This window comes from Mobula hypostoma, chromosome X1 (assembly GCF_963921235.1).
Source record: "Mobula hypostoma chromosome X1, sMobHyp1.1, whole genome shotgun sequence".
In the NCBI taxonomy this organism is placed as follows: Eukaryota; Metazoa; Chordata; class Chondrichthyes; order Myliobatiformes; family Myliobatidae; genus Mobula; species Mobula hypostoma.
The window spans coordinates 33,958,340-33,976,639 of record NC_086128.1 but is presented as its reverse complement, the minus strand read 5'-3'; the positions used below and the strand labels follow the sequence as shown (position 1 = coordinate 33,976,639).

At 37.7% G+C, this 18,300-nt stretch overlaps 2 protein-coding genes across 3 annotated transcripts in view; one reads left to right on the top strand and one right to left on the bottom strand.

Moving 5' to 3' along the window:
* Positions 1 to 8,365, top strand: part of dnajc7 (DnaJ (Hsp40) homolog, subfamily C, member 7) — a 35,602-nt gene extending 27,237 nt beyond the window's left edge. Inside the window, exons 10-14 of the mRNA XM_063038105.1 lie at positions 515 to 588; positions 2,654 to 2,800; positions 6,133 to 6,285; positions 6,759 to 6,821; positions 8,256 to 8,365. Of these exons, the coding sequence (XP_062894175.1) occupies positions 515 to 588; positions 2,654 to 2,800; positions 6,133 to 6,285; positions 6,759 to 6,821; positions 8,256 to 8,293 (475 nt within the window). The 3' untranslated portion in view covers positions 8,294 to 8,365. The remainder of the gene's footprint in view (positions 1 to 514; positions 589 to 2,653; positions 2,801 to 6,132; positions 6,286 to 6,758; positions 6,822 to 8,255) is intronic.
* Positions 8,366 to 14,220: 5,855 nt separating this feature from the next.
* Positions 14,221 to 18,300, bottom strand: part of LOC134340603 (2',3'-cyclic-nucleotide 3'-phosphodiesterase-like) — a 31,100-nt gene continuing 27,020 nt past the window's right edge. For both annotated transcript variants that reach the window (XM_063038039.1, XM_063038038.1), the window contains one exon: positions 14,221 to 15,215. In XM_063038039.1, the coding sequence (XP_062894109.1) occupies positions 14,796 to 15,215 (420 nt within the window). In that variant the 3' untranslated portion in view covers positions 14,221 to 14,795. The remainder of the gene's footprint in view (positions 15,216 to 18,300) is intronic.

Here is an 18,300-nt window from a genome sequence, read left to right as displayed (position 1 = left end):
CCATAATACCTCATTTAGAGATTATGTTGTTGTTGAGTGCCATTGAGTTGTCGTCAACTCATGGCAACCCTATGGATAGTGTCATCCATAGGGTTTTCGTGGCAAGATACGGAAGATGCCAGGCTTTTCGTGCAGATACTGCTGCTGCCCAGGTTGGAACCCGGCCGGATTTGAACTCAAGACCAACCGACATGAATGCTTCATCTTTTATTTTGATTTGGGGGATTTTTGTGTCCATGTGATGAGAGAGGCAGCTGCTCTTTTAACATCATAGACCTGAATTCCTTGAACTGACTCTGAAATACCAGTTTACTTTTAATCCTATGGCTAGGCTTGAACCGGTGGCCCTCTTACACAGTCAGACATACAAATGACTGCCATAGGTTCCTGTTGGTGTAGCTGCAGTTGATTGAGAGTATGCAAGTAAATGTTGGTTTTAAAAAGACACATTTTGTATCTGGCAAAGTGTTCATGTTAACTGTTTACTGTTTGTTTATTGTTATACCTTTTGTAGTTATATGGATACAGAACAATATGAAGAGGCTGTAAGAGATTATGAGAAAATATACCAAACAGAAAAAACAAAAGGTAAACTAGTAAATCCTCTCAGTGAGTGTTTATGATTAGATCAATTTGATGTAAAGCCCCCTCAAAACGTGGACTATTTCAAAATAATATGTCTTCAGTAAAGCAATCAAAATTCATGGCTGCATTTTATGGTGGCATGTGAGATCAAGTGTGTGTGACATTGTGTTTGCCAGTAAGCCTTGTTTCTGGTAGCTATATACAATTACACTAACCCAATAAATTGTGTTCATATTAAGGCTGTTAAGAACTAAGTGATTTACCAAATTGGAGGTGAGTTGATGAAGCTCTTGTCTACTTTAGGGCCAGGCCTAACCTACTTTTATCTCCACCAAATTGTACTTTCTTAATAAAGGTAGTCAGTCTGCTGATTATTTATTCATTGAAATTTTTTTGGGTGGAGCGCAAGTATAGAACCAAGTCAATGGATAGATGTTGAATTTGCCAAACGGTAGAAATAAAACGGGCACTGAGTGGGGTTTAATGGACTCAATGCCTTGCATTGAGTTTTTTTTTGAAAGTTCCATAACCGCAAAATTTTCTGTAGCAGTTGGAATTTTTTCATTTCTCTAAATTTTAATGGTTTTATAGAATTCCATTACCAAACTTTAATGCAGAAGGATTTGCAACGTAAGCTCTTCAATTTCTTTATCTCTAAAATTGACTTGTGTTCTGTTGAGTATATAAAAAGATTTTTTTTAACTTGTAAAATAATCTTTTAACTTCAAATCCGTTGAATGTCACGGGATGCATTCTGATGTGAGAGGCAATTTAGTTTGTGTAAAAAGAGCCTCCAGTCCTCTATCACTGAATCACATGGACCAATCTATTTTTATTTCCATTGACCCAGTCAAGCCAATTCCATATGTTAATTGTGCCGTGTGAGGAGCATCCTGATGTCAATTTTAAATTTCTTTAAGTAATCTGTATTTATGCTCATAATTTTCAGAATAGTATTGGTGAGTTATAATAGGTTTTATCACAAATGGCAGTGTGTCACCCAGACATCACATTTAACCTTGACCATGAATAGCTAAATTTTGTGGTGTATTTCACATTGTTAGCCTATAAGTCTTATTATAAATTCTGCAAAACTAGCTCTTTGGTGTATCTGGGATTTGAGCTTTTTAATTTAAAATCTGGCTGTCTTCATTTGTGCTTGCAATAAGAGAATTTTAGTAAAGTGAGAATGACTTTAAAATGGCTTTAAACTCCCTTACAACACGCAAAATGCTGGAGGAACTCAGCAGGTCAGGCAGCACCCATGGAAAAGAATAAACAGTCAACATTTTGGGCTGAGACTCTTCTTCAGAACTGCCCAGGCTCTGCGCTATCGAAAGAGTATGAGTTTTCATAGAGTATTAATAAATATTTTTTATGGTTAGATTTTTGTTTATGATACTGCAGCAATCTATTCCTCTGGACTTCAATCACTTCAATTTAAAATTTACTGTGACATAGTATTTCAGCACTTCAAGTGAATATCAGGGAAGGATATTTGAAGATTCCAGATTTTGGGCCTGACTTTGGCTGCATCTTGTTACAATGTGTTATTTTTAAAATAATGATGACTGAAGGTTTAGATAACAAATATGAAGAAAGAACTAAGTCTTAACTTTCATCTTGAAGATGAAACTAAAGCATAAAATGTTAGATGTATAGAGTAGTGGTGCTTGAGTCCTAGGGAAGAAAGAGATGATTACTTTTGCGTGTAGATCTTTCATATAGTATTTTATTTACATAGAAAATCATAAGATGAAAAGAGTGAGGAAGAAATCACAGCCTCAGTAATGTAGAAGAGTTAATGGAATGAATTAATTGCTTAATAATAATCTCAGTGGTACTTGGAAAAGAATTTGGGGGAGCAAAATGAAGAGTTTAAGATTAAAAATGCATGGGAAAGCTCACAAGAAAGAAAATATATCTGTAAAGGAAGGAGACACTAGGAAAAAATTATGCCTAATACTTCAAGCTTAATGATGAAAATTCCTAGTTATTAGACTGCCTGTTGGCGAAGCATATTCCAAAATGCCTAGAGAGCCTTAATTTTGTGTTTTCTTTTCCATAGAACATAAGCAGCTTCTTAAGAATGCTCAGTTTGAATTGAAAAAGAGCAAACGAAAAGATTATTATAAAATTCTTGGTGTTGACAAAACTGCTTCAGAAGATGAAATTAAGAAAGCTTATAGGAAGAGAGCACTAATGCATCACCCAGGTAAGGCAGGGTTGTGTATATTGTCCCAACAGTTGCCTGCAAACTGAGTTTATTGGATGTTCAGTGCTTTTTGAGTCTGAGCACAGTCAAGCATGATTTTCCTGCATCTTCAATCTTTTGTGTGTCTCCTGCATTCTTTGCATTGATGCTCAAGATGTTAACACCTACACACTTTTATTTATTTCCTGCACCTAATTAATTCTCATGCCTAGCAAAGAGCTTTCAATGCCATCTAATGTATTTCAAAAGTGGAGGGGTGTGATGACTTGCAGAGCTTTAAAACATGAGGACGCCACATAAGATAAATAGTCAAATCGTTTTTCCCACAGCAGGGCACCGGTTTGAGGTAAGAAGGGAGAAATTTAAAGGAACTCTGAGACTTAATTTTTTTCCAGAGAGAGAGAGAGTGTGTGAACAAGCTGCCAGAGGATGTGGAAGGAGCAGATACAATTCCAGCATTTAAAAGCTGTTTGGATAGGTACCTGGATCGGAAAAGCAAATAGGGAAATGGGCCTATTGCAGGCAGATGGGATTAGTGTAGTTAAGTGACACTATTGGCAGGGACAAGAGGGAATTTGAATTGGTTTATTATTGTCACATGTACTAAGGTACAGTGTAAAGCTTGTCTTGCACACTGTTCATACAGATCAAATCATTAGACAGTGTACTGAGGTAGTGCAAGGTAAAACAATAACAGAATGCAAAATGAACCGTAACAACTACAGAGAAAGTGCCATGTAGGTAAACAATAAGATTCAAGATTATAACTAGGTAGATTGTGAGGGCAAGAGTCCCATCTTGCTGTACTAGAGAACATCCAGTAGTCTTATAACAGCAAGGTCGTCTTACAACAGTGAACTAGAAATCCCAGTTTCTGATCTGTATGTGTCTTTTAAGTTTGTCTGATGCTTTATATGTGTAGGAATTGATTGTATTTGGCTGCCACCTAGTGTAATATTTGAAAATTACCCTTGTACATTTGAGGTGAAATTGATTGAATTCACAGTTGTATAAAGATGTTTTATTAGCTAGAAAATAGGGTAAATTAATCGATTTAAGCTGGGAGTGAGCTTTTCCTTGCTCATCTATTTTTTTTTATGCCCCTGTTGCTCTATTTTGCAAATATTATGCTATAATCACTCTCTGTTCTTTCACGGCATTGATGGAGTTAAGAGCTCCATCCAGTGGCAGAATCAGGTTTAATATCACTGGCATATGTTGTGAAATTAGTTTTGTGGAAGCAGTACTTTGCAATACATAAGAACTATAAATTGCAATAAGCGTTTGTGTGTGCATGTGTAACAGAAGGGAAGAAGCTGTGCCTGAAACATTAGTGTGGTCTTCAGGCTCCTGTACTGCCTTGATGGTAGCAATGAGCAGAGGGCATGTCCTGAGTGATGGGGGTCCTTAAAGATGGATGCTGTCTTTTTGAGGCATCACCTCAGTGCTGGGAAGGCTCGTGCCCATGATGGAGGAGGCTAAGCTTACAACTTGCTATATACCATACAAATACTGTAGTCTGTTTTATCTGTCTCATGTTGATTTTTACCTTGAATTTTTATTAAAGATTTAGACTATCTATGCCTCTCATAATTTTATTTGCTTTGCACCCTCAACCACCTCCACTCCAAGGAAAACATACTCAGCTTATCCAATCTCTTTCTTAACTAAAGTCCCCCATTCCAGGAAATCCTGGTGAATCTCCTGTATTTTCCAGTGTAATCCCATTATTCCAATAGTGTAGTGACCAGAACTGTATACAGTGCTCCCAAATATGGCATAACCATTGATTTGTAAAGTTGATATATTACATCCCAACTCTTGTATCTATACAGCATGCTGTATGACTTATTTATCAGCCTGGGGACCTGTGTTGCCACTTTTATGGAATTGTGGATTTAAACTTCTCTGTTCATCAACATTACTTAATGCCTTGCCATTTGCATTATATGTCCTACCCCTACTTGACTTCCTAAAATTCATCACCTTGCAAATGTTGAGATTGAATTCCATCTGCCAGTGCTCTGTCCAACTTTCCATCTGATCAGTATTCTCCTATACCCTTGGACAATTTTCCTCATTATGCACAAAACTAGTTTGTGCCATCCACAAACTTATTTACTATACCTCCTACCTTCACATCAAAGTTGTTTATACCAAAAACAGTCAATGACCCAGCACCAATCCCTGCAGAACATCACTAATCACAGACATTCAATCAGATAAACATCTTTCTACTACCCTCAATGCCCATATCATTAAGCCAAATGTGGATTCAATTAGCCAGCTTATCTAGGATCTCGTGTTCCTTAACCTTCTGGACCAGCCTAGTATGCAGGACTTTGTTCCTCGTTTTTTTTCCCCCCTCTCCCTCCTTTATTAAATATTTGGGGTTAATTTCTCCAGTACCTTTTTTTTAAACAATGCTAATTTCTTCAAGCTCATCAATTACTGTGAACTTATCACAGAAATGCAGTGATGCAGCATGAAAACGTGTCTGTTGGCCTCCAGAGTCCACAGCAGACATTCATTTACACTAATCCCACGCTAATTCTATTTTATTTTCCTCACAATCCCTTCAGTTAACCTACATCTTTCCTAAATTATTTACAGAAATTTTATTTCTTTTACGAAAATGAGCATAAATATTTGTTTAATTCCTTTGCTGTTTCTGTATTTCCCAATATAATTTCTCTTGGGTCAATTGTCATATTAGTTTGCTCTTGGAGTCTGCTTTTATGTTTATTGTTAGCCTTCTCTTGCATTCTACTTTCCTTCTACTTAGTCCTCCTTTGCTAGATTCAGAGATTTTCTGGCAACATAAGCTTTCCCCCATTTCCCTTGATTTGCCTCTCTCTCATTCCTGAATGTGAGAATTACTCTGTGACTGGCTGCTCAGCCAAATCAGAGAGATCACAGATCCTCTAAACTGGTGCCTTACAGCAGCCAATTTCAGAAAAGGGAGAGTCTGTATCACAAATTTTGTCAGGTCATCAAGGTATGTCAATGCTCCACTACTGCCTGCACAATCTAAGCTCCCTTGTCATGAAGGACAACCTTCTTTTCCCTCAAGACTTGAACTAAATAATTCAAAAGACACCAACACTTAAGAAATCCAGATGTATCAATGCAATTCCCTTGTAAGAGTAGTGCAATCAAAATATCAGTGGTTTCACACATCTTCTATGTCTGCATACAGGTTTGTTATTTGTCAATATGTGCTGAATGTGCAGTGGCCTGAGAATATATTTTAAAAGTTACAGATCTGAATTCAAAGTAAAAATCAGCAAGTGAGATATAGCTTATGGTTAAATGTCTCTATCTCTGTGCAGATAGGCACAGTGGTGCCAGTCCAGAGGTACAGAAAGAAGAAGAAAAGAAATTCAAAGAAGTAGGAGAAGCATTTAGTATTCTGTCAGACCCAAAAAAGAAAGCACGTTACGACAGCGGTCAGGATTTGGATGATGACGGCATGAATTCTGGGGGTAAGTGGCTCTCTGTAAAAAACTACTGTACAATGTCAACATGCCAGCTTGTGCAGGTAATTAGCCTGCAAATTCCTGGTACAGAACAATGCAGCCACTCAAATCTGTAAGCAAGCCAGATGCTTTTAAGGGAAAAGGCATTAAGTAGAATCTTTCAATTGGAGAAAGGGATTTTTGTAACTGGCAGCTTACCTTCAGCTTTATATGTAGTAAAGCATTGCACATTTGTTCGAGGATAGCTGCAGATATGATTAGCTGTCTGCATGTCAGTCACTGCAAAGAGACGCTGATTACAGCTGTGCCACAGTTGTTTGCGTCCTCTTTTTTTTGTCTCTTTTCATTTAGTTCGGCCTTATCTGTGGCATCTGAATTCAGGACAAGTTATTTCAGGATAAAACTGAAAAATAATGGAATGTGGGGATCAGTGTGTGCTTGTTTGAATTAACTTTTATAATTTCTTTTTCTTGCCGCAGACTTTGATGCTAATAATATTTTCAAGGCATTTTTCGGTAGCCCAGGTGGATTTAGTTTTGAAGGTGGGTTTTAAATATACTAAGTCTGTAAATGCATGCTTTAAATTCAAACAGTGTTTTGGTATGTAATAGTGCACTCTATTGCCATTCACACCTATTAACCAATGGATGGGACAGTGCTACCAGTGCTCCTTGTTTGATGGCATTAAGAACTGGATCAGGCTAGGATATAATTTCCGCTCTGAATAAATAGCCTGACTATATTCACTTTGCCATTCATAGTCAAATTTGCTATTCAGATGAGGTAACCACACACGCTACTATAATATTATAAGAAAGATCGTGTTTGCTAGAAAATTGGAGCAGGAGTAGGTCCCTCAGCCCTATCCCACCATTCATTATGATAATAGCTGATTTGCTCCAGACATAGTCAGATCCTTGTAGCCCTGAATTCCCACTTCTAATAATCTAGAACTCTAGTAATTCACCACATTCTGCAACATGAAATACCCATGTCCCTCAGTTTTAAATGGCTGCTCCTTGTAACCATGTTTCTTGTTCAAGTTTTTCCATCTTTTCCTCTTAGAATCTTCCATGCTTCAATAAGATCGTTGCTCAGTCTTCTAAGTTTCAGAGTAGGGGCAGGTATTTTTTAGATGATGAGCAAACTTTCAGCTTATTTGTCTCATTCTCCTAGAAAGCTGAACAACTGTATAACATATCCATGGATAAGTTCCAACTGTGCTGTAATTTGAACACTAGCTTTCCAGTGGTGCCTTGGTATACAGATAAGCCTAAGATAACTTCCAAGTTACCATAACAATAGAACCAATTTAATTATGCTAAGCTTATTCACATCACGTTCCATTAGTGAGATGCTCAATAGAGGTTTTATTTGCAGACACCTACAACACTATGAATTTTAATGTATGCAAGAAGATGCCGATACTAAAAATTTGAAATAATGGCACAGCTATTTCGATATTTTCGGTTTTTATTGTGTGCAAATGGTCCCTTTTACTCTTAGCAGAGAAGATTCTATATTATGCAGAAGTATGGTGGTATAGTGATTCACTTACCAAGTAATTAGACGCCTAAAGTATTGATCTTGGATCCTGCGTTGAAATCCTACCATGAGTATTTTACATTTAGTTAATTAATTATGGAGTTTATAAAGAACTATTCTCAGTAATCATGATCCACCAAATTGTTAAAACTTATCTGGCTCCCTCACATCCATTAGAGAAGAAAACCTATAGTCCTTGCCCAGTCTGACCTCTGTGACTCCACACCCACAGACACTGGTCTCTGTCATTCAGCTTAAGGGTATTTAAGGATGAGTAATAAATAGTGGCTGTGCCAGTCACGTACACATCTTGTAAATAAATAATATTTCTGTGACCAAATTCTTAAGTTGTCATTGCAAAAGAATATAATTTTTGGTGTTGAAGATTTACTTATGATACTAATACTGGATATTTCTTTCTCTCTTTTCAGCATCTGGTCCTGGGAATTTTTTCTTCCAGTTTGGCTAATGCACAACGATTTGTTTAATGTCACTGGGTGTAACTCGAGCAAAAATAAATAAATACCCATGTTTCCCTGTGTTTAATCTATTTAGAAGAAAAATCTTCAATGTTTCGGTTGAATACCTCTTGTATTCATCTAATTGTATGTACTGTTGGGGGAAAAAACTGTTACCACAGGACGTGAAACTGACCTATTAATGCTTTGTTTTTATAATCATGGAAAATAAAAAGGATTACCTCAGTTTTTTTTTAAGTATGCAGTCCCTTCTACTATTGATTTTCAGTTAGGTAAATAATCTTTGAACTTCTACGTAGATGAATATTTCCTTCAATTTAGAAAATCAGCTTTTTTCCTCAAAGAAGCAGCAGATTTTTCTTCTCGGAGTGGCCAATTTTTAAGTGATTTCTGGAGCACATTACTTTATTAGTCTCTGGCCTTTCCAGGTAATCTGCCTTGTTAAATGAGAAAGCAGCCCAAGTAGAATGGATGGGGGCGAGCTTAGATGGGAAAATGGTTCAGTTAAATACTTGTTAGTTTTACAAGTGTATTAGCAAGAAGTATGCCATAATTTTAAGTTACATCTGTCAATGGAGCATCAGAGCCATCAGATCAAATGAGGAAAAACACTGAAGTTCTGGAAGTTGTCAAAAGTTTCATAATACCTTGCACTTAATAGATCTGTCTACATGAGCTTAGCCCAGAATTACACAAATGCACACTTACAATAAACCAGAAAAGAAATGTGAACCATCACTGCAGTCAACCTCCAGTTCTAGAGCTCCAGAAACATTGTATAGACGTCCCCAAAATGATTTAGTTATCACAAAGAGTCTTTGCAGATGGCATCACTGATGTTTTTTATGTTCACACCATTAATTTGAACTCGTGCTAATTTATCTCTGCCATGGTCAGTGTTTAATACCATCTATACATTCTTCTGCATATGTCAAACAAATACCCAGTAACTGCTCTATGAGCAATGAGTGCAATGGAGGGCTGCTTTGTTTTTTAAAATAAATATTGCACTGAGAAGCAGGAGATTCAGATGGTTCAGGGAGATCTGTAGATGTAAGTTCATTTGCCGAATTACCTAGTTTCTGTCTATTGGTTGCAAAGTGGATAAGTTTCTAATTCTGCAGAGTACAGCTCTTTCTGTCCAGATACCTTTTATTGAACAAGGTGGGCTTGACAGGAGGATAAACTTAAAACTGTGCATTTTATTTGATCAATTTGGATTAATTTTGCCCTTTCTTCATCTTGTTAAATGTTTTTTGTGAGATATTTTAGTGATGTGGATATAAGGAGAGAAAACAGCTTTAGAGAGAATAATCTGTCACTGTAGGCCTTTCACTGAAATCATATCTAAAGAAAAACATGATTTTAAGAATCCGAGTTTTTTATTGAGAAGAATACCTAGGTAAATGTTGATCTTTCACAAAGCATGTGTTCAAATCCTAAACACTTAAAACAAATGTCCTGTTCATCAAGATAGTAACCCTCCTAGATAGTAATTTATGTCCATGAAATTAAGGAGCTCTCACATCTCTTTGGCTGTACATTCAATAATTGGTACACCAGTTCCTTCTAAATCAGGTTTATCGAGATTTTTTTTAATGTACCTAATTTTAGTGCAATTTTGCAATATTCCATCCAGCTAACTTCTGGGGTTTAACTTGATAAAATGCAAATGACCCATGCTTGTTTCATTAGTTTAACAGATTAGGAAATTGCAGAGTCCATTTCAAAGTTACTAGTGGCACCCTTTTAATTTATAATAACTAGGTTCATTTTCATGTGGGTCAGTCAGCATTCATTCATTCCAGGAGTAGGATCACACCATTTGTCTAGACTGAGCTTTACATAAAGCTGACAAAACATAAAATTGTCAATATCTTTCCAAATTCTACAATGATGTAGACCAGGTAACAGTAAAAACCATTAAGACTGGTTAACATACTCATAGAAAATTATAAAGAACATTATGATTCAATTGTTTGGAATGACAAATAGGTAAGTTAAAGTACACCTTGCATTTAAAAAATGAGGCTGGTCTATTGATGCATGGTTCTAGAAAAATGTTTGGAATGTCTTCAACACAATATTTTTGAAGGTGTTCTTAAAGCATTAAAAATGTTCTTACCAACCTAAGAAAATAGGTTGTCCAAGTCTTTCATCCCCCCCCCCCCGTATTTTAATGGTTTAAAATACAAACTATACTTCATGAAAATCCTTTATTGCTTGTCATTTGAGCAGTGAAATTGGTGCTTGTATATAACCTTTATCCAGTAACAATATCTTAATTAACCCAAACTATAAGGGAATAGTTATGATAAATTTGTATAAGAAATTGACAGGGCAAACATGCATTAATCTGCAACAGATTTAAAGGTAGCCATTCTAAAAATTGCTATTACAGTGTATTTGCTTATGATAAAAGGCTACTTTTTTGAAAATATGCTTTAAGATTATGAATAGTATATTCTGAAGAAGGATTTCCTATCCCAACTATAAATTTAGAAGCTTGTTCTTTCTTTGCATGGAATTGAGGGTTTCTGAAAACACTTTATGAGAACATATTTTCTGGTAATTTATGGATCATTGTGTTGCAGCAGTTGCAATTCTAAATGTGTTTTCCTGCTCACATCTTTAACAAACCTTCAACTATAACACTATCCAACATCCGGGTGTTAGGATCTTACTTCTGAATGATACATTGTGGAAAACTATTTAAATGTTTTGGTCTAATACTTAGCTTTTAATTTAAAATTTAGTTTATAACAATTTGTTGTATTGCCATCAATTTTTAATGTGTAAATCCTACTTAAGATTTCTAACATTTTTTTCTAAGATAGAGAAGTTTTCCCCCATTAATTCTTAAAGCCTGCCAAGTAAGTAAACTTTTTATAAGGATTACGATTCCCTGTGTATTGGTGTTCATCTAATACTTGCAAATAATTATTCAAAAATGCCAAGTGTCTGCCTTCTATGACAGCCATCCTGCCTCTGGGCAACCACTCCCTGCAGGGACCAATTTGATGATCATCATTATCTCTGGCCATTTTTCTGTCTTCCACTTTTCTTGGAAACAAAAGCAAGTGGTAGAGTCTAAATTTTTGATGCTCAACTTGAAAGCAATTTATTCAATAAAGACTGAATCCAAAGTTAAAGGTCATCTGGTTCATGAAGAGAATGATTGAGGCATTAGCTTCAGTTTCAAACTGGATTCCAAGGAAAAGTTAAAAGACACTGAGTTCAACACATTTTCACTACTGTACCTTCAGAGAATGGAATACTTAAATACTCCTGTAAACTGAATAGAACATGGACTTAGATCAGAGACCTAAGCTTTTGTATCTGTTCACTCTTAGTAACTAAGGGATGAACTTAAAGATTTTGCATGCTGTAAAACTGAAGTAAAAGCAGAAAATGTGAAACAAATTTGAAAGTGCACAAGATAGGAAATTTGAGGTGCTTCAGAATATGGAAAAATTACCTATACCTGAAACATTAAAATAATTGCTCATGGTTATTTTGATAACGTTTTGTGTTCTCTGTCACTGAAAATCATTTAAATTTTGTTTTGCTTCAAGCTTATTGTTACCATGGCAGATGAGGGACATGGGGTATAGGGACATGCACTCGAAAAGTTTTGATTTTTCAAGGTCTGGTTGATGATGGGCAGGGTTGATCTTTTTATTTTTGTACCTGTTTCTGCACTGAAATTTGCCAAATGCAAAATGTCAGACTGCTGTTTTTTTTTTAAGAATAACTAAAGAAAATGAAGTAATTTCCTTTTTAAATAAATCAGCAAGTTTAGCATTGACATGTTGCTTTGTTTATTGTTTTATTAACATTTTGGCTTTGGAGAAATGGCCTGGAGGAGTTATTGAATCATAAAGTATACAAAGGTTGAGCTGAATGCATCATCAAACATTTAAGGGCTTGATCCATGGCTCTGTTAGTACTGTTAATTTCAGCTTTACGGTGACTTTAACTCCTCCCACTGATTATTATATCCAATATTATCACTCCTTAAGCATAAACATTCAAACATTTATATATAGAGTTTGTAACCTTCATGAGTAATTTTATAGTTAAGGAGTGCTGGTGGCAAGACTCCAACTGCACCTCTTGAAGGGTTTTGAATATGTTTCCTATTTTGTGTAATGTATTTCCCTAGTGAGCCTTGTGATGTATATTATACAGTACATACTTTGTTCTGATTGTATCATTTCTCAGTGTTTTACTGCTGTACAATATGTACACGCTGTACAGTATTCATGTACAAAGTGAAGTAAAAATAAAATGATTGCTCAATGGGTGTTTTAACTCCAACACACCTGTTTCTGCCCTCCCGTGGTCTGAATTCTGTTGGTAATATTCTCATTAAATGGTTTTACTTAACTAACCCAATTTAGTGGGCTCAGTGGCTTGTGGTGATCACCCACATACTGTCTCCAGGCTAATTCTATCCCCTCTTGATGTTTTCAGCATACAGGGAAAGTGCTATAGTGGGTAATTAGGAAATAGAAGACTAGTCAAATGAATGATTTTGTGCTACTTCACAATAGAGAAAAATTAAAGAAGTAGTGTAGAGGAACTGAACAAGAAAGCAACAAAACCTATTGGATTTAATTTTTTTTTAAATAATCATTAGCAACATAATGGAAAGGTTTCCATAATTAAATGGAGTAAATTAAGCATATATTTTCCAAGGATCTAGGTTCAGGAATTGAATTTTCTTTGTATTATCAAATGTTATATTATAAATGTCAATATTGAAAGTAATCAGGAACTAGCAGTTTAATATCAGTTGCTGGAGATTGACCAGAATCCATCGTAGAGGTAAAAGAGATGAAGTACATTGCTGAGAATAAATAATCGTTTCTGGAATAAGTTTTTGATGGAATTCGGTGCATTCTTTTTGGGTAGAAAGTCTTGCTATTTGTTTAGGGAGAAATAGATTTGTAGAAAGTCCTCCAAAGTAAGAAAGAATTCATAAATCCAATATTGATAACTGGTTGGCATCTGTATTATATATACTGTATTTGATAAGGCTGTTTGAAACATGCAGATATATGAAAGTTAGTTTGTTAGGTGGAAAGTGAGTTATTTCATGTTACTAGTCTTTCTACAGATGCTGTTTGATACCCTGTGCACTATTCTCACTTTCTCTCACCTTTTCAAATAATCCTTAAAATTTCTTAGCATCTTCTGCAGCCCTCAGTGAGACATCATTTGGGTGAAGCCTTCATTTTATACAGTGTATTAATGTTTTATGCATAGTGGTATTAGATATCTAACATGAATTTACTTTGCAGCTAGATTCAAACCCACCCTCTTTGTGCTTATTTCTTACTGTTTCCAGTCTAGTTCTTGTTATACACATATGCTGATTGGTGCACCACTGGGATTGAAGTTCACCTTCTGTTGCAGCGTTAACCACGTAATGTATTGAACTCTGCTTCCGAACTTCATTCCATTGAGTTCACTGGAACTTTATCTCTAAAGAAGAATTCAAATTTGTGTGTTCAGTGCTTACAATGTTTCCTTCCCATCTATTCTCTCCAGCACAACATGGATTCTTCATGCACTAACACCTCCTCTACTCTTGAAAGGTTTAATAATGGTATTAGACTGCTGTCTGTTCTGACATGAATTTAGACAACTCAGTACCTATGTCTAGGCTATCATTTGTTATAACGTGCAATTTGTATTGTACAAAGTTTTTTGTAGAAAATTGGTATGACCTGAGCATATCAACATTCAGCACCTATCCCTACTCCCTCCCATTTCTTTTGGTATAATTAGCCAATAGTATCATTTATCAACATATACCACTGACTTATCACACAAGCATCTATCTACTACTATTGGGGTCAAGCTAGCAAGTAATTTGTCCAGCATATGATTGCTTGAGGTAAAATCAAAATATACTGATGAACCAGATTGTTGCAACTCATTTATTGAATCTTTAATTTCACATAACAACAAAAGCAGTGTCATTCTGACTGCTTACAAACAGTGGCGTAGGATCCTTAAAGTCTGTATCCACCTCTTTCAAACTGAGCTGCCAAAGAGCTCTTATTTTAACATGAAACTTACCACAACAAACAAATTCTAATTCCCTCTACACTGTCATCTAAACTTGAACAGGCCACAACAGAACAGTTAAATGCAGCCTTGCCATAAGATAACCTTGCCTTGGTTAAATCACCAATGGATCTGATCTGGCAGGGTAGCTGATTTGGCTTGGTAGTGAAATTATACCCTAAGCATATGGTTACACTTAAAGCAAAGCAAATGGCTTACCAGAATATTGCAATTACAGAACAATTTTAGACGAAAATAGAAAAGTCTAGCCCAACAGTTTAAAACAAGATTCCCCATACTGTGTTTGGAAGAGATTACATCAAATGTACCACAGATTTTAACTATTTGAAAGTTTTGTGCCTCATAACTAAGTAAAAATTGTCAACACGAGGAATTTGTTTTTAAAACATTCTTTCATTCATTGGTGGATTCCTTTTTTGCATAAAACCCAGAGAAAATGGTGTTAACTTCAATTGGTTTGGGCAGGTTGACGATCCACACCCCTTGACCTAAGCCCAAAAGTTGACCTTCTTCCAACGTGATGTGAAATTCAGGGTTGGGTTTTTCTTCCTCGATCTTCAAGATACTGAGCAGATCGATTCCGGTCTGAACAGCCTGCACTCCAGGAGCACATGCCAATGTGATGTGGGATCTGCTGCCACGTGGCAGTGCCTTCTCATCTCCACAACTACCTGCACCTTCGTGCTCTTCTTCTTCAGGCCAGAGCTGCTTCTGGTGCTCGTCCATCAAAACACGGGCTCCCGCTGTTCTGGGTGTGACAAACAATGCTGAAACCTTCAGGACAAAGGATTTTGAAAGGGATCGTTCAACAACCTAAAAAAGGTACACATATGGTTACTTATCATGACCTCCACCTTCATTAATTGAAACTTTTCTTTCCTGATATACTACTGTAACTGACATCTTTGGATCACATTTACTTCAGGGAGTCTTAAATGACAAGTGACTATATTTCTAAGTGCAGGACACCCACTGATGTCCTGAAAGGAACGTGCAAGGTGCTATCTCAATGACTTGCTTTTTAAAAAAAAATACAACATGCAGAAGATTAGTTTGGCCCATCACGAGCTAACAGGTTGCCTTGCCCTGGATGATGAAGATTAAATAGTAGCTTTATTTGTCACCTGTATATCAACACTTGTAGTGAAATATGTCATTTGCATCACTGACCAATAGAGTTCAAGGATGTGTTGGTGGCAGCCGCAAGTGTCGCCATGTGTCCGGCGCCAAAGTAGTATGCGCACAGCTTACGACCCTAACCCATACGTCTTTGGAATGTGGGAAATCTGAGAAACCAGAGGAGACCCACATGGACTTTCATATGAAGAAAGACTGGATGAACTGGGCTTGTACTCGTTGGAATTTAGAAGATTGAGGGGGGATCTGATTGAAACGTATAAAATCCTAAAGGGATTGGACAGGCTAGATGCAGGAAGATTGTTCCCGATGTTGGGGAAGTCCAGAACAAGGGGCCACAGTTTGAGGATAGAGGGGAAGCCTTTTAGGACCGAGATTAGGAAAAACTTCTTCACACAGAGAGTGGTGAATCTGTGGAATTCTCTGCCACAGGAAACTGTTGAGGCCAGTTCATTGGCTATATTTAAGAGGGAGTTAGATATGGCCCTTGTGGCTACGGGGGTCAGGGGGTATGGAGGGAAGGCTGGGGCGGGGTTCTGAGTTGGATGATCAGCTATGATCATAATAAATGGCGGTGCAGGCTCGAAGGGCCGAATGGCCTACTCCTGCACCTATTTTCTATGTTTCTATGTAATGTAGAGAATGTACAAATTCCTTACAGAGAGCAGTGGAAATTGAACCCAAGTCACTAGCACTGTAATGGTGTTACACTACCAAGCCTTGGTGTTGAGCTTCAGCATTATTGAGGCTGAACCCATCAAGGACAGTGGAAAGAATTCCATCAAGCCTTTTGCTTCTTACATGAGGGAGGTGATTAATTGCTTGACTGTAGGTGTTGAGGACATTTTTAATCACTTAACTAGTGACCAGAGGACACTATTAGAAACATAGAAAACCTACAGCACAATACAGGCCCTTAGGCCCACAAAGTTGTGCTGAACATGTCCCTACCTTAGAAATTACTAGGCTTACCCATAGCCCTCTATTTTTCTAAGCTCCATGTACCTATCCAAAAGTCTCTTAAAAGATCCTATCGTATCCGCCTCCACCACCGTTGCCGGCAGCCCATTCCACGCACTCACCACTCTCTATGTGTAAAAACTTACCCCTGACATCTCCTCTGTACCTACTCCCCAGCACCTTAAACCTGTGCCCTCTTGTGGCAGCCATTTCAGCCCTGGGAAAAAGCCTCTGACTATCCACACGATCAATGCCTCTCATCATCTTAAATACCTCCATCAGGTCACCTCCCACCCTCTGTCGCTCCAAGGAGAAAAGGCTGAGTTCACTCAACCTGTCTTCATAACACATGCCCCCCAATCCAGGCAACATCCTTGTAAATCTCCTCTGCACCCTTTCTATGGTTTCCACATCCTTCCTGTAGTGAGGCAACTAGAACTGAGCACAGTACTCCAAGTAGGGTCTGACCAGGGTCCTATATAGCTGCAACATTACCTTTCGGCTCCTAAATTCAATTCCACGATTGATGAGGGCCAATACACCGTATGTGTTCTTTATCACAGAGTCAACCTGTGCAGCTACTTTGAGCGTCCTTTGGACTCGGACCCCAAGATCCCTCTGATCCTCCACACTGCCAAGATTCTTACCATTAATACTATATTCTGCCATCATATCTGACCTATCAAATTGGACCACCTCACAGCTATCTGGGTTGAACTCCCTCTGCCACTTCTTGGCCCAGTTTTGCATCCTATCAATGTCCCGCTGTAACCTCTGACAGCCCTCCACACTATCTACAACACCTCCAACCTTTGTGTCATCAGCAAACTTACTAACCCATCCTTCCACTTCTTCATCCAGGTCATTTATAAAAATCACAAAGAGTAAAGGGTCCCAGAACAGATCCCTGAGGCACACCACTGGTCACCGACCTCCATGCAGAATATGACCTGTCCACAACCACTCTTTGCCCTCCGTGAGCAAGCCAGTTCTGGATCCACAAAGCAATGTCCCCTTGGATCCCATGCCTCCTTACTTTCTCAATAAGCCTTGCAAGGGGTACCTTATCAAATGCCTTGCTGATAGGATGTTTCCTGATTGTGTTTTTTAGGGGGCAAACACAGATGTCAGTGCTGTAGCTACTCTGAGGTGTGGCTATTTCTAGAGCACATCTTTGCCACATCACAGATGTGGCCCACACCTAGTTTGCTCAGTATCACTGCCCTACGGTGTGAACAAAATTGGGTGCCCCCTCCCAGGACTACTGCAGCATTTCATCTATTGACTGTGTTTATGTCACGAGACATTAAATACAGGCCTTATCTGACTATCCAAGAAGGTGGCTCCTCCGTCTTCTTACCAAATCCATCAAAAAACACAAACCCACCACCACCTAATTTACCATTATAGCGTCCTCTGACTGAAAAAAATCTCTTGATTCAGACACTCAAATAAATGGTATCATCTAGGGTTTTTCTATTTTGAAGCAAAAGGTGACTTGATAGAGGTGTATAAGATGATAAGAGGCAGAGAGTGGACAGCCAGTGCCTTTTTCCCAGGGCAGAAATGGTTAATACAAGAGGTCATATTGATGATTAGAGGGAAGTATGGGGGGGGGGGGGAAATACCAGAGGTTGGTTGTTTTTTTTAAAAAACAGAGGTGCGTGTGTGGAACATGCTGCCGGGAGTGGCGGTAGAGGCAGATAGACTAGGGATGTTTAAGAGACTCTTAGATAGGCACACAGATGAAAGAAAAATGGAGGACTGTGTAGGAGGGAAGGGTTAGACTGGTCTTGAAGTA